Source organism: Callorhinchus milii, unplaced genomic scaffold (assembly GCF_018977255.1).
Source record: "Callorhinchus milii isolate IMCB2004 unplaced genomic scaffold, IMCB_Cmil_1.0 Scaffold14, whole genome shotgun sequence".
Lineage (NCBI taxonomy): Eukaryota > Metazoa > Chordata > Chondrichthyes > Chimaeriformes > Callorhinchidae > Callorhinchus > Callorhinchus milii.
In genome coordinates, this window is record NW_024704755.1 from 9575840 (window position 1) to 9601244 (window position 25405).

At 41.6% G+C, this 25405-nt stretch overlaps 1 protein-coding gene and 1 long non-coding RNA gene across 3 annotated transcripts; one reads left to right on the forward strand and one right to left on the reverse strand.

The window, feature by feature from the left end:
• Positions 1 to 627: 627 nt before the first annotated feature.
• sall1a (spalt-like transcription factor 1a) lies at positions 628 to 17026 on the reverse strand. 2 transcript variants are annotated; one of them, XM_042340316.1, is made up of 3 exons: positions 16866 to 17026; positions 3741 to 7165; positions 628 to 2235 (listed from the first exon to the last, which is right to left on the reverse strand). In XM_042340316.1, exons 1-3 carry the CDS (start codon positions 16939 to 16941, stop codon positions 1798 to 1800), a joined length of 3939 nt encoding a protein of 1312 aa, XP_042196250.1. In that variant the 5' UTR covers positions 16942 to 17026; the 3' UTR covers positions 628 to 1797. The 2 variants fall into 2 exon arrangements, with proteins under 2 accessions (XP_042196250.1, XP_042196251.1); XM_042340317.1 differs by having other exon boundaries at positions 2080 to 2235; positions 4295 to 7165.
• On the forward strand, positions 16020 to 24443 carry LOC103176086. The gene is made up of 3 exons (XR_487562.1): positions 16020 to 16324; positions 18110 to 18164; positions 24037 to 24443. It is a non-coding gene; the product is annotated as an uncharacterized LOC103176086 (long non-coding RNA).
• Positions 24444 to 25405: the final 962 nt, after the last annotated feature.

The following is a 25405-nucleotide window of genomic DNA, read 5'->3' on the forward strand; positions in this document are numbered from 1 at the left end:
CTGATCTCCAACGCTAAGGGTATATACAGAGATTGACCAATGCACTGATATGCAGCCCCACTTTCCTGTTGGGGGTACACAGGAAAGGCTTCACGTTTCCCATACGTTGTGCATCCAGTCTGCCACCCAGACGTTTACATTACAGATAGCACTGGATGGCTGAATGATATTTAATGTTGGGGTATATTGGCTCACAGAACTACCCTTGCACTATATGCATTCAATACATCGATGTCAACATAAATTGCTCCCGATTGTATTGTACTTTTTGTTGCCTCTTATGACATTATAAGACGTCATGAGGGTCTTATCAAAGAATTCTTCCCAATTGCGCAAGGCGTGTGAAATACTGTAATAGAATCCAGTGTGATGCAATTCCAAACAGAATTCTCTTAAGATTACGTTGGTAAGTGAACTCTTAGGAATCAGTGAATTTGGAGACTAGTTTCCTGATTAAAACACATTTATTTCAAAAATAAATTATATAAACTCTTGCAACTGGAAACTTACCTCTCAAGCCTCGGTTCACCTATTGATGCTCGAATACAGTTTACATCTACAAAGCTACTGCAGGAGACTCAAAAGGGAGTATAAGGAGAGAAAGTAAAAACACACGCATTAAGGATGGCTGTTGCAAAACTCATGTATTTGATTAAATGAGTAAGAATTACAGTACCTCAGCTGTTAGTAGGTATTAAATTTTAGTGAAACTGGATTGTTTCTTCCAGCTTTCCAAGAAAGTGCATATATCAGTCACAAGGTTTTTTTTCCATACCTAATACAAAATTATTACACAATAAAACACTATCTCTTGTCTGTAGGTGAAGATGAAGCCTCGTCTTAAGCAACGTACCGGTACAGTATATACATTAATGATTTCCCTAAACAGATGTCATTATGAGATGTATAAATATATATATATAATGTATATATATATATAAACACACACATACACAAGACAATCTACATAGCTTCATATTACTCCCTTCAAAGTTGTTCAAAAGATGCATTTATGTAGCAGCAATGTGAAAGTCCAGCACATTTTTTTCTTCTATACTAAATATACCTATGGGGCAGAAATCTTTTTTTATTTTATTTTAAGGTACAATAACAGGCGTTTCCCTCTATGACCATCGTGCTCATTTTTTTTACTCAACTCATCAATATCTCTGGATGACGTAAGTAAAAAGCACAATACAAAGAACCATTTAGAAACAAAAAGAAATGTTAAACCTACAAAAAAAGCTTTTTGCAATCTCACATGGTGTTAAAAACAGTAAAAGGTAAACTGTCCACAGAACAATGGGATCAACATTCAATTCCAATTCTGCAATTTACAGTTTTTCCTCGTTAATGGAAGGTATGACTGAACAAATGACTGCTGGTGAATACCCCCAGCAGATTACCAAAACTTTACATTATATACAGAACTTTCTTAGGGATCAAATGGTTTCTGAGGCATTGCATCAACACCAATCATGTTAAAACTAGTTTACTCACAAATCATAAAATAAGTTAATGCCAGGGCCAAAAATCACCTAACAGATCTGCAAATGCTGGAAACCTTACAACATATTTAAAGCACTCTAGTCCATTAGTATATTGGTCAAGATGCTGGAGACCAGTAGTTTACACTTGCAATTGGTTTGCAAAGCAAGGTTATCACTAATAAATAAGTTTTTCATACAACACTAAAAGTTAGGCATTGTACAAAATGTGTTCTCACAACACTGTGGTCCATTGGCCTTGAAAGACGCCTCCAGATTGCTTCCATTGTTGGGAATGTTCGCTGTCGCTTTAGTTTGATATAATTTCTTTGTCGTCTTCCACAAAACAGGTAAATCTGTGGTGTGTTCCGTTTTCAGTGGTTTGCATTTTCTCCAGACCAGCTAGAGGCGCATTAGGTTCAGTACTGTTAAGCTTTTCCATGCTTCCCGTTAAACCACTGATGGGTGAACTGCCTCCGTTGCCGAGGCTGGCGATGTTTGGAGGAAGCCCACCGTTCTGAATCACTGAAATCTCATTGGTCTTCATTGCTAAGCCATTCGTTAGTGCAGCTGCATACTGGTTCCAAAACGAAGGGTCTCCATCACGAGCCCTAACAGCCAAATCCTTCTGAAACATTTCTGCGATTTTAACAGGATTCCCTCCGAGGAATGCCATGGGCCCATCCACCGAAAGACGCCTCCCTCGCCTTGCAGGAGCACTGTTCCACATGTGGGTCCCCATATGAACCTGCAATACAAAAATGAGTTGGGCTAAGTAAAGTCATGCAAACCAGACCACTGCGTACTTGATACCTTGTACACATTTCATGATCTTCACAAGTAATAATCCTTTCTAATAACGCATGGAGCTGTGGGACGATAAACATGAACTGCCTGGACTGCTCTGTTCTGTTTCTTTGTGATAACCCATATTACAACTGACATCACTAACTCTACAAATAAACATTCTTTTCAGGCTGGGGATAAAATATCCTTTACTTGTCAATCTGATTGCTCATCAGAGAGAACTGTCCATAGAGAAGGCGCTGAAGGTTATTATTCCTCTCATATTACTAGAGTGATCCCAAGAGAAATATTTTGTCAGACGAAATCTACACACATTTAGAGTTCTCAATATCTCTTTTAAATTAAGCTCCAAGCAGAAGTACATTTAATTTTCTGTAAGTCGTGTTTATACATGTTAAGTTACTCCATTATCGATAATAAGAGATCCTTTCATTTCTTGGGAATATAATAAATCTATTATTAATTAAATGATGAATAAAAGCTGCAGGTCTTCATTGTATTATTAATCATATATGGAATTTAGATTTGTTTTTCTAAGAAAATAACTTGCATTTTGAATGTTCTCATATGTGCACAATTATTTTGTTGTAGTTCTAAGACTTTTTTGGGTTTCCTCATTCCCAAATGCTCAGTATCTACACCATTCTTCTTCATAAGCTAGGCAGGCCAGTATATATATGAATATACAGAATTGCCAAATACATTCATCAGAGCCCTTTCCTTCATCAACTCATAAAAAGCCAAACTCGCTACAGGGAGGGGGGACAGGAAGTGAGAGGGGGGAATCTGAATGTGGACGCCATTTGAGTCTTAGTATTCAACCTCAAGAATTCCAGTCGAGAGAAACTCAGAGCCTAACATTATAGATAAAAGTAATTTTCTGCAAACAAGACAACTTACAAAAACGACAAAGCCTGTTGTCCAGAGTTGACCTATTGCTGTGTGCAGAGGTCATTGGGGTGTATTGGTTATTCATCCACTAACTGGCCTCAAATCAGCTTTGTATCACATGTATTTATTTTACTGTCCTGAGCATTTGTTGTTCATTCCAATGGAATTTAATTTGGGATGAAACATTAACTTCAAATGTTACTACAGTATATTACTGTGCACTTGTACAAATGCTAATGGAAAGGCACTTTCTTTATGCAGCATTTTTCGCAAGCAATCTTTAGTGCACGCAAATATTTTTCCCTATATCTATATGTTGCTTCAATAGATACAAGTAAAATTGCACGGTTTAGTTCTTAATATGAAACTAACATTGAATTAAATCAGTTAAGAACAAGTGCACACATTGTGAATTTGCCTTCATCCTCTCCCCACTTCCTCCACCTTGTTTAATATCTGAGAATTTTAAAAAATACTGCACTTAAGTTTCAGATTGATTTTGACGTGATTTTAATTAATTCAACAAGTTTTGATACTATGATCTGGGAAAAGTACCTTTAGGTTGCCTTTGGTGGTAAAAGCTCTTCCGCAAATAGTACAAGCAAATGGTTTTTCTCCAGTATGCGTTCTCTCATGTATCTGCAGAGCGCTGGAGGAGGAGAAAGCTTTCCCGCATGCTGTGCAGTAGTGCTGTTTCGGAGTTCTTCTTTGTGGGGCTGGCAGGACAGGCGAGACAGCAGATACAGACAGAGGAAGAGGCCCTGATGAAATAAGGCTAGCAGGTGGATCCTTACTGTCCTGAGAACAGCCATGCATGAAACCATTGACCTCAGTTTTGATTAGGGATGTCAAAGTGTTGGCAGCCACAATTGAAGAGCTCTGATTAGGACCTATATTAGAGTTGGTGGGTTCAAACAGCTGAGATGGAAGGTCCCGCATTTGATGTGTCAACATGTGCTGCTTCAAATTACCCTTAGTGGAAAAGCCACGACTGCATACTGTGCAAATATATGGACGCTCTTTGGTATGGCTTCTGTAATGTATGTCCAAGGCACTCTGACAAGCAAATGTTTTGCCACAGATATCGCAAGATGTGTTTCTCAACTTACCCCGCTCTCGACTGGGAAACAGCATGCTTAAAGTTTCTTCCTTAATTATTCGTTCAGTGTTACTAGAAGTCAAGTCCAAGGCACCACCATTGGCATGGGCTGGAGACACTGAGATGGATAAATCAGACAGTAAAGTTCCATGCTGTCTCTCTTCGCAGCCTGGCGACTTTGACCTACGACTATCTGCGATGCTGTTGGTTGGGGAAGGGGCCTGCATGGAAGAGGTAGATTCTGAAATAGCAGGACTTCCAGCACTCTGGCTCTCCATATCCCCTACCAATGAAAAAGAGTCATTAGTCATATGGTCTCCGTCGGCTGATCCATTCTCACCTGACTTGAGGCTTGCTTGAAGCTGCTCAACAAGTCCAGTGTTTATCATTTTCATTTGATTCTCAAGAGCTGCAATGCTGGACATTTCCAGTGGCAATGGTGAAGGGCACAGAATGCCTCGACACACCTCTGCAGATTTTGGTGTATCCGGTACACTACTGTCAGGACAGTCTTCCATGTTCTCATCTGAATAGTCATCTATATCGTCGATATTTTTGTCTTCAAATGAAGCCGTGTCAGATTCCATAGATTCAGGGTAGTTGTCAACAATCGGATTATTGGGAATCTGGCCTCCCATATGCATTCGTATGTGCTGTTGCAGCACAACAGCATTTGTGAATTTCTTCTGGCAAATTGGGCAAGAATGTTGAACTCTCAGTGGTGGCATGGCACGATGAACACCATAATGGGTCTTCAGGTTTCCCTTAGTGGTGAACGCACGGCCACAGACTTTACATTTGAAGGGCCTCTCGCCGGTATGTGTTCGGTAATGCATCTTCAGTGCACTATGGCAACTAAGAACTCGATGGCAAATGACACATTGGTTGGGATCAGTCATCTTCTTGTCAATATTTTCTACTAGCTGTTGCAGTTTGGAAGTTTCTGAAGCCTGCAAGGAATCCAAGAGACCTCCGAATGGAAACTTTGACTTAAATGGGTCTGACATGAGTGGTATAAGAGGGCTTGTAAAAGCAGAAGTACTACTTAGGCCTGAATCAGATGCACTCGAGCTGACAGGGACAGCCAAGCTGGTGACAGAATTAATTGATTGTGTGTTTTCATCTACTTTACCATTTGAGGTAGGTGAAGCACTTTCTTCCACTTCATCTAGAAGATCATTTTTTACGGAATGCTCTGTTGCTCCCAAGTCACTCTTAACTGAGCCAGGAGGGCTGCCGGAAAACGGGTTAACTGAGATAGACTGACTCTCCTCTGATTTGATAAGAGTAGACAAACCTGATATAGTCGATGGGAGTGGCAGGCCAACGGATGTGGTCAATGTAGGCAATACAGGCTTACTATCCAGCCAACTCATTACAGGTTTTTCAGGTGGTATAGACATTCCATAGGGAATACCTGTACTTGTTGGAACATTGTCCAAATGTTCTGGGACTGGATAGGGGTTCATCTGAATGTGGGGGTACTTCTCTTTATGCCTCTGAAAGTGAACTTTCAAATTTCCTTTTGTAGAGAATCGGTTACCACATATGTTACATTTGTAAGGTCTCTCTCCAGTGTGAGAACGCAAATGGATCTGCAAGGCACTGTCACTTCCAAACACTTTAGCACAGAACCTGCACTTGTGTTTAAAGAAAGCCTCGTCAGAGCTGCTTTTAGTTTCAAACACTACCACGTTCGGTGGCTTGCCTTTCCGTTGATTCGCCAGGGCAGTCAGAGGGCCAAGGTTTCCTGAAGTTGTTTCAATGTTCGACAGAGGGTTGGAAAATACAGAAGTGGAGGTGGAGGACTGAGGTAGCAGTGAGCTGGACAAACTGGATGCAGGACTTAGTAAACTGCTAATTCCAAGAGCTGGTATGGATGCTGTTGTTACTGAAGGACCGATTAACTGAGACCCATTGATGGTATTTGCAGACATATTTTCAGAGGGCTGGATGGTACTGGACAGCGAAGATGTATTTAATTTTGGAGGAGAAGTACTGCCAGGCTGAGCTGTGGTGCTTCCAGGGCTGCTCTGAGGTAGATGGAGTTGCTTCCCACCACTAATGTTGGCAGATTGGCTGGCAAGGCTCTGTGCTAGCCCAGCTGCTGCAGCAAGCTGCTGAGATAGATGTGAACTAAGTGTGGTTAAGGGGTTAACACCAGTTCCTAAAGTACCTTGGGAAGAGTTGACCGTTGGTGGACTTTCTGCATTTTGGGAAGCCAATAAGATTATCTGGTGACGGATTTGTTCAATAAGCTGCAACTGGTGTATCTGCTGTTGTTGCAAAGCCAGTAGTTGTTCCATGAGAGCTGGAACAGCAACTTTACTGTTTGATCCACCGTTAGATCTGGTTTCCTGGGAGAACTGGGCTACTGCCACTTTCGTACTTTGAAGATTTTCAATGATCACATTACTGTTTAGCATTGAGAAATTTCCCAGAGCTGTTAGATCACCTATATGAGGTAGAGGTATTGTGACAGCCACGGTACCCATTGTAGGATAATTACTGCTTGTATTACTATTGTTATTACCATTGGAACTGCTAACGTTACAGTTGTTAGTGATGCTGGAAGTGTCCACCTCCATGGATTCTTCTTGGTCAAGTTTTTTATGCTCTAATGCATTGCAGTCTACTTGACTCGCGTTATCAATCTTGTCATTTGTTTGTTCAACGGGATTATCGGGAGGAGATCTCGGAGCGGACGTTTCTGACGGAGCTGTTGAGTTTTCATTTACAATCAGAACCAGTTGTTTCTTAGTGCAATTCTTTTTGTGATGAAGGAAATCGGGCAGTTCAAAGAACTCCGCACAACACCGACCACAGACGTGAGCATCCCCATTCTTAGTGACTCGTTCCTTGTGCCCTTCTCCTGCAGCTCCTAGAAAATTAAAAAGAACATGAGATTAGTGAATAAACTGACACACAATCCCTCATCAAAAATGCGACATGGAAGGAAAGAGAGGTGCAGGGTGGGGGGAAAAAATCAATGTTTCTACAACACAGATCATGCTTAAAATGAATATCTGTAAAGCTATGCATGTGGTTTCCATCATTCACTAAATCTTAAGTGAACTACTTCCCTTAGACAATCCATCAAAATACAAAATTCTATGGATTAAAGTCATTGAAGCTTAATGAAATTCCATAGAAAATATTGATTTCCAATATTTCATACCCATCATTGTCGCCTTGTCTACTGAGTACAAATCAAGTATTTGAAGGACTCGTTAAGAATCTCCAGCAACTGTCAACTTTCTTCATTTCTAGTAGAATAAGATCGGTCTTTGACAGTTCACTCCCTGTCACTGAACCAATTTGTCGTCACTCGGATCCCAATCAGTAGGTGACAGGAGAAACAGAGGCCGTGTCACCTGACATCAGTCAGGGGATAGGGGTGGTGGGATCCAACTTGTAGCATGGTCACTACCTAGTCTTTCAGATCTTGATACACCGAGAGTTTCAAAGTTGTGATTTTGTTTTACATAAGGCAGATGGTGAGCTCTGTAATTATTCATGACACATTATTTTTTCAATATCCTGTATAACCAAAATGATGTTGTGATTCTCCTACCATCCCTCCCCCGTTCCTCCCCCATCCCCCCACAAAAAAAGCACCAAATTCTGAAAAAAGGCTATTTTTTTCACCCAAATATTGCATGCCATGCTTTAAAGATTCAGTACCTTGGTTGACAAAGCCGTTTTAAAAACCCGGTACAGTTGAGCTCTTAAAATAACTATAGAAAATTGTTAACCCGTTAGTTCACCGGCAGCTGAAATTCGGGGTATATTATTGCTTATTCGGAAGGCCAAAAGATAATACATTTCTATTGCCGTGTTTATTTACATTAGTATCTGGCAGGCTAATCTGGGTACCAATCCGAAGGTCTACAATGTTTACACTGCTATAGACCTCTGACCTTTTAAATCCAATAACACAGGTGCAAAGAGGGGACACCAACATTGCAACTAATTCACCACACTGGGTCTTTTATTGCCTGGAGACATGTAGGGAGATCAAAGGTTCTTTCGAACCAAACCGGGCACAACATACATACAGCTACATTACAATTATAGGACTGGTATAAAACCCCAAGATAAGGCAGTTTTCATATGGTACAATGTTTTCCTGAGTTGATACCAGTCTGCTTTGCAATAAAAAATGGATACGCTGCCAATCTATTCACTTTTCTGTACTTGAACCTATAGCAATTAATATTGATGCACGTTATAACAATGCACATTTTACATTTAAAAATGAAAGCATATGAAAATTCTGAAGAGATTAGATTTTTTTTTAAAAAGTCATAAATTATGAAATTACACTTTTAATCTTTGGTCCTACGAACAATTTTTTTTAATTATAAACCTGTATAGCGAGTCTGCAAGTAAATTTTAGAAATTGTTTCAAAGAATATTTCATAAAATTTCAGAACGAGACAAATGCATGCAACATTTAAGTGTATACCACACTTTCACAATATAAGTAATCGTCAATCGCTTATCTTTTCTGTAATTCACTGACTCAGAACGTTGGAGAAGCACTTGTAAGAACCAGAGCATCTTAAATTCTCCATTAATATTATAACACTTCATGGTAATGCCTGTCAAGTAATCATTAAAATAATAATTTGGTCACTCAATCCACAATGGTTTGTGGGACGCTGCTGTGCGCAATTGCCTACCGCGTTTCACCCACAAATGCAAGGATTATTATTATTATTATTTCTGTACTGCCGTACCACTGTGAGCACGTGCAGGGCAGAGACAGGGCATATAGTAATCCTTCCTTGCATTTGATATAGCGCTTTTCACGTCAGGAGGACGTCCCAAAGCGCTTCACAGAACACACTGTAAAGTGAATTGACTGTATATTTGTGGGCAAACGCGGCAGCCAATTGCGCACAGCAATGACCCACAAACAGTCGTAGATTGAAAATGACCAATTTTATTATTGTTTTTGGTTTTTGGAGGGATTATTATTAGGCGTGTGGAGTAAGGAAACTTGCCCAAGGTTTCGCCCTGCCTGGAATTGAACTCAGGTCTCTCGCTTGCAAAGCGAGTGCTCTAACCACTGAGCCACATATCCTCACAGGGAAGCGAAGAGTCATCTTTGAGCTGCTCTTGTGTACCTCCTATTACCTAATGAGGCTTGAGCCATTTGCTTGGCTTCAGGAGTTGACTACTCCGGACACAAAAGGGAGAATAACATGTAGAAAAAGACCCATCATTTTTTTCTACAAAGTTATCACATCACAATCAGCAAGCTGCTGGCTGCCAGTTACAGGAACAATTCTTCCCCTTTTGCTCCCGGTGCCAGCCCAGAGGCAAGGTAAATCTTCCTCTATTCTTTCCTATCGACACATCTTAAATCTCAATCAGCAGAAAAAAACTCCTCCATTGTACAAATGTGATTTTGTTTTACATCCCAATACCAGCCCCTACCTTATAAATTTCCTTGAAAGAGATTTTGCATTTAGTGCTAAATTAAAGGCAGGTTTGTCCCATTGCACTGTACCCATTCAGAAACTGAGCTGAAACTTCTCAAACTCTTTTTAAGTAAGGTTTTAACAGCTCGAATAAAAAGGGAGTGTTCAATCTGGTTTGGATTGGAACACGGTTTCCAGAGGTGAAAGGACAGTCAGTGTGTTATCACTGTGCCACCTGGTCCTCCAAACAATCCACTTCTGATAGTACTTAAGACACCAGTGGACAGAAACGAAGTTAGCAATCATTAATGACTATGGGAAACACAAACACACATACCACATACAAACATGCAAACTACGAAGGCAAACAAAAAGCAACACAATTTTACTAAATTTAAATGTCTTTTGCAATTTACAGAATGATACGACTGTTTTATTAATTTGCTAAATCAATCATTCCGTGATATTTTACTTGGGTAACAAACACATAATGGACGTTCTTTCCATTGTTTTGTTAATATATGACCTATATCCACCCATAAATGAGCGAACGTGTGTCCTTAAAAGATGCTGTCTGGAGTGAAAGAAAGCTTGTTCTGTGCAGTAACCTAACCAATCTTGAGCATTAAAATGCTTCAAAGAAGCTTTGGAGGTTATTGGGTTATACAGTACTTGCCAGTGCCACAGATTTCTGGAAAGGTCTTTGACAAGCATCATGCAGTCTGCACAGTTGGAAATATTTGTGTTAATTTGAAACATTTAGTTGCTAAATGTGATTTATTGATAAGCAAATTGCCCTCACTCAGACCATTTGCAAAGAAATCCTTTTACTTCCTTTCTCATTCGCACTGGTTGCTTGCATTTCTCATCAGACTGAGGATTAATTTGCAAATCAAACAAAAATTTCAGCCTTCTAACCCACTTCATCCTTTTCAAGGACAGGATGGCTCCCTATTGTTTGCTCAGCGTGAGGACAGCAACTTCTGTCTCACAATGGTGTGTGGTCATCAGGGAAGGCCCAGAAAGCTGATCTTGTTTAATTCAGGGATTATCTGCCTGCATGTTTCCCTTTACCACTGAATTAGATAATAGAAAGTTGCCATGACATCAGGATCCAAGTCCATAGCAAAGCACGGGAACAATTAATTCCAGATATTGGGGAGATCATCTGAAATAATGTGGTTCAATTGCACACTGCTAAGTCTCCATAAGGTTACATTCAGAACAATGATTGTTAATGTCATCTCTTGCAGTACATTCACTTTTAATGCTTACAAAGTTGTCATTCTGTGACCTGCGGAGCTCTAGTTTTTAAATTTTACGTATTGGTATATAAAAGTCAAATCCAAAATGCACAGTTAGATCATATCAATTTTATTCACTGGGCACAATTGGAATTGTGTAGGAATTGTTGTCTGTGTGTGGGTTTTAAATTTTAAGTAAACTATTTATGATGTCAACTTTTAAAAATTAGTTTGGGTGATTACACCCGAAGGGAGGGAAGGAAACCAAAATACAATGGATCTAAGGAACACCAAAGTAACAAGTGAAAGATTTATCTGGCATCTGGCTCAATTTTTAAGTTTTTAAGTACACAAAGCCATCTGTGCTTGAGAAAATGACATTGATATATGATGGATTTTTTCTAAACTGCTTGATTCGTCTGTTACATAAATTACACATGCACGCTTGAGCTACAGCTCTTCTGTCCAATAAACAGTTGTGAAGAAAAAGAACATTTTTCCAACATATATATTTTATATATATATATAATGCCATGTATTGTTTTTCAAAGACATTTTACAAACAGCAATTCGAGTTATTTTGGAATGCTTTGCAGTTTAAAACATTCTACCATCCAGTCTATATGTCCCGCTAAGACTCCCCATGTAGAGAAAAAATACTTTTCAACTAGATCACATTTATCAAAACACAAAGACACTCTAAAACCTTTTGCTTGGTCAGCTGTGCTTAAACAAATAATTCCCAATACAAACTAAATAACTACTGTGGGAAATCACAAGACTCACTTCATCGGTTTTGTAACTTAGCATGAAGAAGTCTAGAAGCACAGAACCACAAGCTTAGTGTGGTTTGAAGCTATCATTAGTGATATTATTCAATACTGGAATATTAATTCTGGTAGAAACCTATCTTATCCGCATTTCTTAGAAATGAGCAAAAGGAGCACTGAATTACAATTGTTTGTGAAGTCACAATAATGATAAGACAGGATATTCATTGAAAGAGAGAAAGCAATTTTATTCCATACACTTTGACTTATAGATGGCAAACAAACAAAAACAAAACTGAATCACAATTTGGATTTACTGCACCATTAAAAAAAATCTTTGTGAAGAAATATGTTCTTCAGTAATTCAAGTCCAAGATAAATTTTGACTGTGAGAGCTACAAAATAATCCAAACAAACAGTGATATACTTTGTTTAGAACAATTTCCCTATATATCGATACTAATGAATGAAAATAAATTCAGGCATATGTCTTTCATGAATAGCTCAGTTGTGGCATGCATTTATTAAATATTCATCACCACTGGATGTACACACAAGTAAAGAATTTTGTTGTGTGCTTATAAAACTCTAGAATTATGGATCGTTAAACTAAAAATCCTACAGTTGACGTTCAAAATTTGTGCTGAAAGGCAATGTAAGTATAACAGCTAAGAATGCTCTTCCCTACACACTAAAATACATTCATTAGGTATCAGTTACTTATCTTTCAGAAAAACACAGCTTAAAATAAATTAAAAGCAACAGCAAAGAAGGTTGCATGGAAGTTATGGATGTGCTGCAGGAGAAGAGAAATGCCTGCAAAAGCAATTTATTTCATTTAAAGGGCAATTCTTCTGTTCTTTCTATTTCATTTCCACTAGAACTCACTCCCTGAAAAAAGACTGGAAGGTATTCCCCAAACGGACAATCATTCAATTATATCTTTGAACTAAATTTTAAAAGCATGTCAAAATACCCACGGTGTGCCGTTTTACAGCTGAGACTAAATTATGAAATAATTCTGGCATTCAGATGAAAATGTGGGTGGATGAGAATGAACACTAGATGGGGTACCAGTTGCAACAGCTAACTGAGAGGGGGGAAAAAAACTTTTCAGTACTACTGTTCTACTCACACGCAAAGTATTTCTGCTTTAGGCTACATGCAAGCTTTGGCTGCATAAACATTGGCAATGTGACAAGAAACTGAATCCCTGGTGTAGGTATGGCAAAACTGTGCCGTGGGAACTAGCCGTCAATCACCTCATCAGGGGTCTGGCATTCAAGGGGAAAGGGGTTAGTAGCTCATGTAGTACTGATAAGGTTAAACCTGAAATAAACTACTTATATCCTGCCAAGCCGCCTGTGAGACTGAATTCTAGGGTCATTTCAAAGGTACTGAAGTACATCTTGTGTTATGAACTATGTCACCTTAGGATGGAGGGAGGCTGGCAAAGGTTAAAACAGCAGAACACTAAAGTATCTCCTAGCTCCTTCCCACTGCATGAACCAAACAAGATGCAGTCATTTAGCACAACACTGGGATAAGTACCGAAACTACTACAAGTATCCTTACAGCAAAGGGACAGTAAAAACATTCTTTAATGCAACTTCACATTTCTTTTAATCAGGTTTGCTTTCAACATGCACAGAACGGCTGAAGGAGGCGCACAGACTACCAACCAGGGACAAACAAAACACTTAAAAGACATTGCTCCACTCCAGCAATAGTGCCAACAGCACTTTCAACCTATCCCCCCCCCCCCCCCCAACTCTCAATTTCTTAAAATTAATTGCACGCCAAACACTCCCCAAACACAAACACCTTATTGCTCTCAATTGGAAGGAACTGGATGGTGTTCTGCATCTTTTTCTGCAACATCCGACCTGACAATTTTACTGAGCACAATAAAGAGTTATGATACACTGAAGACCCCAATTGCCACATTACAAGCTGCGGAAATAAATCTTTTGAAACTCGTGATGTTGATACGGATGCAGTACACAACGCAGGAGTACGAGGGAAATCTACACCAGAAATATACTGTACTACACAACCTCAACGGCTGCACTTGCGTGTATGTATCAAAGATGCGTGTGTAGTTTACATAACAAAAGGAGCAGGTTGCAAAAAGGACTAAATCCACAGTTTCTCCCCCCAAAAAGTTCCAAAACAAGTAAAAATGGCATGAATTCGGCCAAACTCCTGCAATGCTTGAACAAGCTTCACTATCTTTTACAGCTATAATTTTCGTCTTCGAATACATTAGACCTACAATAATGTGTGCGCCGCCTTTGCAGTGAAATCTTCCCATTAAATTGAATTCTGCCTTTTGCAACGTTTGCCACGAAACATCCCCTCTTAAGAAGCACCAACTGATCAAAGACACAACTCTTAACGGGAAAATCTTGTCGGAAATTAAGATTATTTGCTTTTTTTTAAAAAAAAACGCTCTCTCTTAGAAAAAGGCATTTATTTTTTAAAAGAAAAAATATATCAGCGTTTGTTCAAGAGATCCCCAAGTTACATGCGATAGAGAAAGCGCTTTCAACAACAACACACACAAAAAAACACATCCAATTATCTGAGCTGCTGAGAACTCAGGGTGGATGCGATTTACGTTCAGTGAAAGGAGCCAAAAGAGATCAAATTCTATTATTTTTTTTAATTTAAAAACTCATTTAACTGGCGACCATTTCAGGAAATTACCGCCGAAGAAAAATATCAGCCCCGAAAAAACCAGAGCGACAATTCCAACGTGCGTTTTGGTTTACACCTGTAGATCGAATGCGATGTCCCAGCGAATCGCGCAATTTGGGTTATCTCTTTAGGGCAAAAGCAACGATGTAGCTTAAGAGCCCCAAAGGAAAAACCATCACCCACCCTCTTTTTTTCAGATTAAAGTGGGTTTTGGGGAGGGTGGGGGGATGACAAGTGGTCTTGTCTGTCTGATAAGGAATTGGAACCGCTTTGCTAAAGTGTAAACAGTTCTGCGCTGCCAAAACGACCTTTCCCTGGAAGGTTTGTTTTATATCAAAACAATGACAATTTGGGTTAGAAAGTGGAAAATACATACCCACGGTCAGGCGGTGTGTTTTTTTGTTGTTGTGATAGCAGTGTTTTAATGAATAACCCCGGTTGAGTGATGTTGGGCTGGTTTAATAGTAAATCTCTGGTTGATTCAGGAGGCTGAGTGAACTGTGTGCTCTATTCACAGATCAGGATGAGTCACACACATCCGAAATGGCACGTCAGCTCCTACACATTTCCTAATAGCGCAATTTGTTGCTTTTGCAGAAGGCTGAGCGCTCGAGGGATTCGCAAATGGGTCGCAAGTTACGGTCCAAAAATCGTCCTAAAAGTATCCAGAAACATAAAGCCAAAGGATGCTTCCTGTACCCCAGGACTGTTAACAAGTCACAACCAGTCTCTCCTCTGAAATGGACAAGAATGGCAACAGGGGAACACAAAAATCATTTGCTACTTATCTGATTTTGCAAACCAGACCATCATCTCCCTCCCTCTCTCTCTCTCTCTCTCTCTCTCGTGAAATTCCAGCCAACAAATAAATGTTTTGCAAAACCCCAGTAAAACTTGTGCACAAAATACCGTCAGCTCATTTCAAGATAAATGAGATCAAACTTCACATTGTTTCTTAAAAAGCACGACTGCGTAAACCAGTGTTTCACAAACAATTAACTGCCTCAAAGATAGATTTTGTAAAGGTTCCCCCCCCCACCACCACCACCACCACTACCACCACTCCTCAGGGAAAGGAAAGAAAGGTTAGTACTGCAAGAGATTGGACCCTCCCACCCTAAAAAAAATAAGGATTTTTATAGCAAAGCTTTGGTTGAAGTGTAAACATGTCGAACATTCTCGCATAAACTACAAGGATTCTGTAAATAAAATACAGTAAACCAGCCCATGATCCACTAAACCCCCCTGAGAAACAGAATAGTTAATGTCCCCCCCCCCACCCACACCCTCTTATCTCTTTCCCAATGTGTCAATTGACTCGAGCTTCAGAGTAAATGTCCCATTAATATATTTTTTTGGGGAAAAAGGGGGATTTGAAAAAGAAAACACTTTTGGTCGGGCTGGTTTTTTTCTCTTTAATTCCACCCCCAAAAGCAAAATGCAAACTAGCAATTGTGCATTCGGTCTTACATTAAAGAAGAAAAAACCTCAACATACCCACAGTTTTTAATCGAGCGAACTTTCCTCCCCCCCCCCCCCCCCCCCACCCCCCCTTCCCTTCCCCTCTCCCTTTACCAAAGGTAACTCGCTGGTTCCCACCGACTGTGAAGTCACATCGGGACACACGCACCGCACAACGCACACACACAACACACACAACACACACACTGCCATCGTTACAGTCCCGAGTTATTTTTAAACCTCGTCTATTTGCGGGACTTCATTCCATCAAAACATTCGGCGATAATTTCAGCCGAATCCCTGCCTCGTCCTTCAAACCCATCCCAGCAGCGGGAGCCTGGAGATGAGAGGAGGGCTGACTTGACTCGTCTCTTCTCTGCAAGACGGGAGACATGTGGTGCGCGCAGGACAGGCGAGCTTCGCGCTGCCAATAAAGGTATGAAATTAATAAAAAAAAACTTCTGCGGGTTTTGTGTGCACATTCTATAGAGGGAGGGAAGGGAGGTGGTGGGGGGGGGGGGGGGGAAGGAGAATGAGTGTGTGCGTGTGTATGAGAGAGAGAGAGAGAGAGAAAGAGGTGGGGGTGGGGGGGGAAGAGATCAGGAGGGCGCAGCGTGTACTTTTAAGCAGCAATTTTTTTTTGTACCCTCTCGACGTTTCCCTGTGCGTTATGAGTGAGGTCGAGTGAGCGCATCGTGACTTCTGTGCAATCGGAGAGACCTCGTGAAAAAAACGAAGAAGTCCCCCCCCCAAAAAAAAACACACAGAGACAGATACACACACACACACAGAGAGAGAGAGAGAGACACACACAGACACACACACACACACACGTTAATCTCCAGTTTCCCCCCTTCCACCCTCCGCACTCCCGTCAATCAAAGCCCTCTCTCTCCCTCTCTCTCTCTCTCTCTGTGTGTGTGTGTGTTTTTTTTTCCTGCAAAACTTGGGCGACTTTGCGTTTCGGAAAGACTCACCGTTTTCGGCGGCGGCGGAGGTTAGATCCTGGTCCGACCTGATGTGCTGCGGCTTCGCCTGCTTCCGACGCGACATGGTGGTTGATACATCAGCAAGCGAATAAAAAATTACTAATTCTGGAGTTGCAAAATTACGGAAATTGACCCTGGCGCCTCCAGTGCGCATGTGTGTGCGTTGTGCATATATGTGTGTGAGTGAGTGAGTGAGTGAGTGTGTGTGTATGTGTGTGAGTGAGTGAGTGAGTGTGTGTGTGTGTGTGTGTGCATGTGGTGGTGGTGGGGTGGTGGGGGGGGGGGTTTTGGGGGTGGGTGGGGTGGGGGTATAATTATGATTATCAATAATGCATTGCGATTAATCATCCGCTTCTTGAAAGCCGATTGGCAACTCTCCAGCTCCGGCTTAAAGACTATTCAAATTACTCGACTTAATCAATTAGCTTGTGATTTGCTGGCGCTCTGTGGCTCCCGGCGCTGCTCCCCGGGCTCTCACCCAATGACTGGCTGCCCGCCTGTGTGAATGTGTGATCGCCTGCCCGGGCCCCGGCACCTGCATTACAAGCAGCAACCCCCCCCCCCCCCCACCCCACCAACTACACCCCCCCCCCCACCCCACCCACCCCACCCCAACCCACTCCCTCCCTCCCTCCTCCCCTTCTTCCTTCATAGCAACGCGCCCACAGCTAAGGTTGCATCTGCACGCCTTTTGGTTGCTAAGGCTAGTTTTTCTTTTTACCACCACCACCCCCCCCTCCCCTTTCTTCTTTCTCTCTCCTCTTTCTTTCCCTCTCCTTTCCTCTTCCTCTCCTCCTCGATTCTTTCTCTCCGTCTCTCTCTCTTACACACACTCTCTCTCTCACTCGCTCGCTCGCTCACTCACTCACACACACACACACACAAAAGCTCCCGATGTATCTCTCTCTCTCTCTCTCTCTCTCTGAACTTTTATTTTATTGTATGCAATTGATGTGAGCGCGGTTTGCATCGATCTTCTTATGATTTCAAACGCCAGGTTTTGTGTGTGTGTGTGTGTGTGAGTGAGTGAGTGAGTGAGTATGTGTGTGTGTGTGGTTGCTTTCCATTTCCCAGACATTCGTTCGCTCGCTCGCTTTTGTGTTTTGCCCTTTGCCTATCTGATCAATGCACATCACAAGACAAAATCATTACGTTTTATTTGTTTCCCCCCCCCCACCTCCCCTCTCTCCCCATCCCCTGCCCCTTCCCACCCCCCCTACCCCCAACTAAAGAGAGAGAGAGTGAGAAAAAATAACCTGCACGTTGACAAGTCTCAGCACTGCTTTGGTAAGTTTGCTACCTTTCGTAAGTGTGACTTTTAGGTGGGACTGATGACAACCTCAACCCAAAGCCTCGGCTTAGACCTGTGCCTGCCCTTCGGAAGGGGCGGCGTGTGCGTTTGCCCCTCTTTATTTTTGTTTTGCTGTGATCAGATCGCAGCGTCCGCCGGTTCCTTGGCTTCAACACTTTAGTTTTTAATCCAGTGGTGAAACTCGAGAGAGAGAGAGAGAGAGAGAGAGAGAGAAAAGACGGCAAAAACACCGCACATTTTCATTTGCTTTCTGGACTTGGCCAACGATCATAAAGAGTCGCAGAGATCAGATCGGATCAGATCAGTGCACAACACGACACAACACAACACAAGACAACATTATTTGTTAAGCGTTTTGCACTTGCGGAGCAGCGACGCGTAACGTGCGCTCCCGTTGGAGTCGGTGAACGCAACGTGTATGTTTTTTTTACGCGATCGCACTGCGCTGCCGTTTGCTGACACTGGAAATAAATGCTACGTTATATGAATGCGATTGATTGATTGATTGATTTTGATTGATTGATGTTAAAAACAAATAATATCTATTCCTAAACGAATCCCACCCCCCCACCCCCCCCCTCCCTCCCTCCTCTCCCAACTTCCCTCACTAACCACAAATCAAGACAAGCGGGTTTGGGGTTTAAGAGAGAGAAGAGAGAGAGAGAGAGCGTTAAACTTGGTGGAAAGTTTAAAGGCACACACTGAGAGAGCTTGACCCTGTCCTTGTGATCCGCCCACACACCGGGGCCAGCGTGGCATTGGTGTTTGCCATTGGCTACTGGAGGTGGGCGATGGGCAACATGAGCCCACACACCCCCCCCACACACACCCACACACACCCACCCTCCCCTCCGCCCCCTTCCACCCCCGTTTATTGGCAGCTCTCAGTGTCAGTCAGGGATCTGCTGCGGCCATCGTTGGTTCATTGAGCTTTCAGTCGTGAAACCCTGGCGATCGCTATCAATTCAGCTCTGTTTTCGCTGGAGACAGCGTCGCCATGGCTCAACTTATTAGTTTGGGGGAGTTCGGCTGCAACTGATCACTTTTATTTTTGGAAACAAAAAAAACACAAGAGACAGACACACACACACACACAGACACACCACACAGACACACACACGAAACGCGCAGAAAAGCTGTAAATTATAAAGCGGGATGGATGGGCATCTTTCTGCCCTGTGATGGATCAGAAACTTAACATTTTTGCGCGATCCTCACCCAACGAACCCACATTCACACCAGGGAAGCCGCAACGAAGTCAATCATCGATCACCGCGAGACTTTTTTTGGGGGAAAAAAAAAGAAAATTGATTTTACGCCCCCCCCAAAAAAAAGAGAATTTATTTCACGCCAAAAAAAAAAAGAGCATTTATTTTACGCGAAGAACTTTTTACCCTCAAAACGAGCGTCGTGGAAAACCTCAGCGGTGGGACGATGCTCTGTTCAAAGTATTATTTATAAATAAATAATATGTTTGCAGCAAGAAAACAGCCGGACGATCCGGATCTAAATATTTACCCCCTTTTCTAATGCTTTTCACGATTTATAAACTGCAACGCAGACAGTGGATAAAGCACTCCCGAAGTGAACCAGAACGTTTAAAACAGCTCTGGTCAAATCTCCCTCTTCTTAATGGTTACCTCTGTAGCTATTTATTTGAATGCATTTCACTTCATCTTTTTTTTTAAGCCAAGTACGTTTAAAATCCGTCCCCAATCGAGCAGTCCCAGTCACAAGCGCTCCCCATCAGGGACAAAACTTTTTTTTTTTTTGACAGGTTCGCTTCCGTTTCTTGGGAGTGTCGCCTCTGGTCAGTAACGAGAGCGATATTTGGTTGGTGTGGGTTTTTTTTTTGCTGGACACAACATGTTCGAATTGTGAACATGCATCTGACAAACACAACACTGAAAAATGGATCAGCTAATAATGTTTTTTAAAAAACACCACGCGTCAAATATTGCAGTAACATCGGAAGCTAAGGCAATGAATTGCCCACTCTTACACTTTTGCTTTTCCATTGATTATATATATATATATGATATATATAAAATAAACGGTGCAAAAGTAACCATGGAAAAAAAATAAGGGGTCGGGGGTGGGGGGAGTACGGGGGGAGGGGGAGGGGGAGGGGGGCGGTGGGAGGAGGAAATCTTGCACGAAAGCCTCAGGAAAAAAATGCCATGAAAAAAAAGTCCACATGACAACTGATTTCCGATTTCAAAAGAAAGGATAATTGTGAATAATTAATTGCATTTCAAAGTTGTTTGAAATAACGTCATTTGGAACAAATGCTAGGAATAGCGGTTATTTCTTCCTTAATAAGAAGATCCCCCCCCCCACCCCCCCACCCCCCTTTCTGAAATGTTATAGAGTACATTTTACTAGAAAGACAAACGAAGCTATCATGTTGGGATGATTTTGAAGAATGTAGATAATAACGTGGGTAGGTCGTTCGTGAGTTGCCATTATTTTTTACGGAATATTTAACGAGGCACTTTGGTCAGTGATGGATACTCAAAGAGTCGCTGGTTCATTTTTTTAAAAAAAAACGCATCATCTTCCAAAGCTTTGCGATAAAATATTGAACGCGTGTTCCTCACGTGAAAATTAGAAGTCTTTTCTTTTGGGGAAAAAAAAGAATATTTCGATTCTTAAATGCTGCAGCAACCAAACTACGAATCCGTCAACAGCTCTCGTGTTTCCCTGGAGTTTGACTGAGCTTGTAATACACTCTTGATAAACTGTAATGATTCTAATATTTTAAGGCTCCGAGTTGGCAAAATCAATTTGGAGTTAATTGAACTGAGTGTGTGGATGAGACTGTAAACAGGGCATGATTTGCAGTGCACTCATGCGAGAGACCATCTAAATTAGATTCTTTTGGGCAGGATTATTAAACCCCACAATCTGAATACAAGTGCAGTTTCACGACAATCACAAGAATTTACAAACTTACACGAAAAAAAAACCCGCCTACATGATGATAAATAATCCAGGAGCCTATCTAAATGATCTAAACCATTATATATGTATATAATATATATATATACTGTATATATTGCCGAACAATCGGCTGTGTTAATTGACTTTTATTTGTGTAATAGCCTTGGAGGGAAACGGGAATTTCTTTGGCTTTCGGGTATTTACGACCTTGACATCCTCAGAATGTCAAAAGAATATCTTACCCCCCCCCCCCCCACCCCCCCATTCTGAACATCAGATCCGTGATGACCGCGTAATTGCAACTTGATCACGTCCTTAAATGATAAACAAGTTAGTAAGAAGAGCGCGCAGACTGATGAGGATTATTCAACAGACAATATAATACTGATACCGTGTGCAACTTCTCCCCAACCCCAAACAAAATCGCACGTGTAAAAAATACTCCCAATAGGTTCTGATGGATCAGAGGCCTCTTTCTTATTTAGTCATCGCAAATAAATATCTCTACAAGGCTTAAAAAAAAACACTGGGACTCTTCATAAGTTTGAGTGATGGATCGTGCCTCCTATTCCTGATAGCCCAGGGCCAGGATGTCGAGTGAGTGTGATGGTGGTGGTGGGGGGGGGGGGGGGGCACTGCTGTGTGGGCATCAGACATCACCCCAAATACTGATTTATTTACTAATAATCGATACAAGGAGGGAAAGACAATTGAATCACCCTCGATTATTGCTGACATAGCATAATTGATCACTGCTCATGAACAGAGGTTTTGACCACATAATTGAATCATCAGCAATATGGGTCAGCCAAGGGCTCCAACTTAATACAGTAGCAGCCCCCGAAAAAATGATGGTTGTTTTCACCGAATGACCAGAGGGTTGTGGGGCCGAATCCAGTGAACACTCCTTAACCTTGTAACCAGATGAGGCAAAAGATTTTAACTCGATTGTTTCTGAACACATTTTTTTTTCGATGCCTTTTGGCCGACCTGTTTGTCAGCGGCCCTCCAACACGCCTGTCTCCCTTTCAAACACTTATTGATAAGACATACTTTTGCCCTGAATAACTGGGACACCCCACCTGTGGAGAGGTAAACCCGTTCACCTTTGTGTGAGTGTGATTGAGCTGAGTGTGCATAAAGGACCACCTGGTGTCTTTGATCGACATTTACATATTTTATACATGTATCATCAGCTGATATTCCATACTCTTAAATATAGACAAACATTTTTTTTTGGTGGGGGGAGTGGGTGGGGGGAGTGCGGGTGTTGGGGGAGAAAAACAAACACACGAATTTCACTGGGTGTTGATTTTTTTTTAAAGTCTTGAACACCCAGTGCAGGCAAATGATAAAACAAATTCTGCTTCAGTTAATTGCATTTCATTTAAGGGGCAGCAAATTTCATTAAAGAAAATGTGGTTTCCTCTTTATTCCCCCCCTCCCCCAGATACACCCCCCCCAGATGCATTATTCCTTTCTTTTTTAAAAAACACACGGGCTCGGTGTTTATTACGAGCCAACAAACGCATTTGTACGTTTCACCTCCGGAGTTGCAATATGTCAAATTTCAAATGAATCATCACTCGCACATCCAGCGACGTGTGTTCGGCGTGTTTCGTTACCACTGATTTCAAATGCAACCATTTTGTGCGTTCGGTGCCCCTGATGTTTCGTCTCACCCAAGCTACAGGCGGAAAAAAATGTTTTAATATTTTTTTTGGGGGGGGGGGAAAGGTAAAAAAATAAATTGAGGGTCAGAGCGATTCAAACGTTTTATTTGTTGCAGTCTTGGGGCAAGATGTTTATCTACAGCCACCAGACACACATCCAGGACAGAGGACCTTAATTCTGTCTGAGACAGGCTGTTATTGTTATTGATAGTTAGCATCAACGTCCAGGGTGAGAAATGGAGCCGCTGCGGGGAACTTCATGCAAGACACGGTATTGATCTACTGGTTCTCTCACCTCCCCGAAGCGAGATGGAGAGAACACGAGAAACTTGCCACATCACACGTTTTATTCACTTTCCATAACAACTATCATCAGTCTCGGGGCATAGTTGTGATGGCTTGGCTATCCATTGCTATTCAGCATCTCGGCAAAGCAGGTTGAGAGGGGAGAGGGAGAGGGGGTGATGGGGGCGGTGGGGGAGGGGGGGGGGGGGTTAGGGGTGATAAAAAGCTCATATAGTGTGCAAAGGCACATGATATATCAAAGGACAACAGAATTGTCCAAGAGCACGTACTAAAGTCAATAAAGATCCACGTTGAGTGGATAAAAAAATATCCGACTGCACCTATTTAACACAACTCCCAAAGTACATGTAAGCGTTTCCATTGCACAGCATCTGCCACCAACTTTCTCAAAATTCATATGACATGGTTATACTTATTTTTTTCTCTCTCTCCACGCCATTGCAATTCCTAATAGTTCGTTTTTGCAGGCGCTTTTTTTTTTGCGCGTTAGTGTGCGAGTGCGTTTTTTTGGGGTGAATTGCGATTTTTTTTTCAGTCGTTAAGTTTGCTCTTAGGATGGATGGAATATATTTGTTTTGCGGCCCATTTCTGCTCTGGTCAGTCTGGGCACATGGTGTTAGCCTCAGCATAAGCATTGGTTTCTGGCTGAGTGCTTTAAACATGAGGGGAGACAAAAAAAATTGGTATTTGAACGCGATGTACTTTTTTTTAAAAAAAAGCTGTAATTATTTTTAAAACGCGCTGAAATAATCGTCACAGAGAAATTATCCGACAGTTACATCACTGGTCTGACCTCGCTAACGACACGTCCTTTTCTCAAACCAGTTGATTCTCTGGTCTCATTTAAGAGCAATGCAAATCAACTTTTATTAATAGCAAGCTGTGCAGATCCGGTTACACCAACTTTTTATTATTTCTTTCCCAGGACAGATGACAATTGACCACGACGGTATTTACCACCTTCCTGTTTCCCTGTTGGAGAGATTGCACCTTTTTTTTTGCACGTACAATCCATTCGATTCCCTTGACGTTTGACTTTTACACTGGAGTAGGGACTGAACGAAGTTCACCCCTATAGATTTGCAATGAGAGCAATCCTCCAGAGCCCTTCAGTCTGCGTTGAGTGCGTTAACCTGAGTTCGCTGTGAAGCCAATTAAATTTGCATGATGAGGAACACGATTGACTGCAAAGTTTGTTGAATCGCCCCCACCCAAAAAAAATTACAGATAAAAATCAACTCAACAACCCGTTTACTCTTTTCTCTCATCTTTTACCTGAATTCGGACATTAGCATCATAACTAATCACACCCCCCACCCCCCTGTAATGTGTGTGTGTGTGTGGGGGGGGGGATTTATCAGTGAAGCAATGTCAGGCATTCCGGACTCTTGCTTCACTGTAAACATAATTAAAATAAATCAAGATCTAAGGCTGAAACGTCTTTCAATTGACTCGCTAGTACCCGCTGTGCAGGAAAACAGTGCTTGAAACACAATCTCTGCCATCTCCTCCCCCCCCTTTCCCCCTTTGTGCAGCACTGTAACTAAAGCAATATATATATATATATATATATTCAAGAGGATGAGAGGACGCGACATAATGCCCAACGTGAGAGCTTCCCTTAAATGGATGTGAACGAACCTGAAAATGATCAGTGCACATTGTCAGGTATTTATCAGTTAAGGCACTTTAGCATCTTGAACCGCAAGTTATGTTAATACTCAATACATAGTTAATTTCATAACTAAGAGACAGACAGACAGAGAGAGAGAGTGAGAGAGAAAGGGGAACACGTACACACAATCTGTTGATTTGGATACAACCCGATTATTTGGAAGGTTTAATGATTTCTTTGGTCCTCGCCACATATACCACCCCCCACCTCCCCTCCAGCCCACACCCCCCACCTCCCGAAATGGCCAAACACAAAGCACATCCTATCCTGTCTTTGGAAGATTTAATTTGACGTCAGAAATTATTTAAACTTCAATGAGGTTTCACTTGGACTGAACAGGTAACAGCTGAATTGTGTAATTTTGCATTGGGTAAATTGGTCAACAGCCAAATAAATCTCTCTGTGATGTGGTGAGGTGTACATATATATAAGCAGCTACAGATACCATATCTCCCCTTGTAAATCTCTTTTTCTATAGAATCATAGAAACAAAAACTGTAGGCATTTGAAAGAGTTTGTATTCCAGACACAATTTTGGCGAAAATTGGCGACAGTACTTCCACAGGCAGTAGAGAAAATAAGATATTTTAACATATGTTTGTACATCCTTTTTATCCAT

Excerpts from the sequence above, each read along its gene's own strand:
- sall1a (XM_042340316.1), bottom strand. The coding sequence starts at position 16,941 with ATGTCGCGTCGGAAGCAGGCGAAGCCGCAGCACATCAGGTCGGACCAG. Across the intron at positions 7,166-16,865 it reads CTCCGCCGCCGCCGAAAACG|GAGCTGCAGGAGAAGGGCAC; the intron begins GTGAGTCTTTCC and ends TTAATTTTCTAG. Across the intron at positions 2,236-3,740 it reads CCACCAAAGGCAACCTAAAG|GTTCATATGGGGACCCACAT; the intron begins GTACTTTTCCCA and ends TTTGTATTGCAG.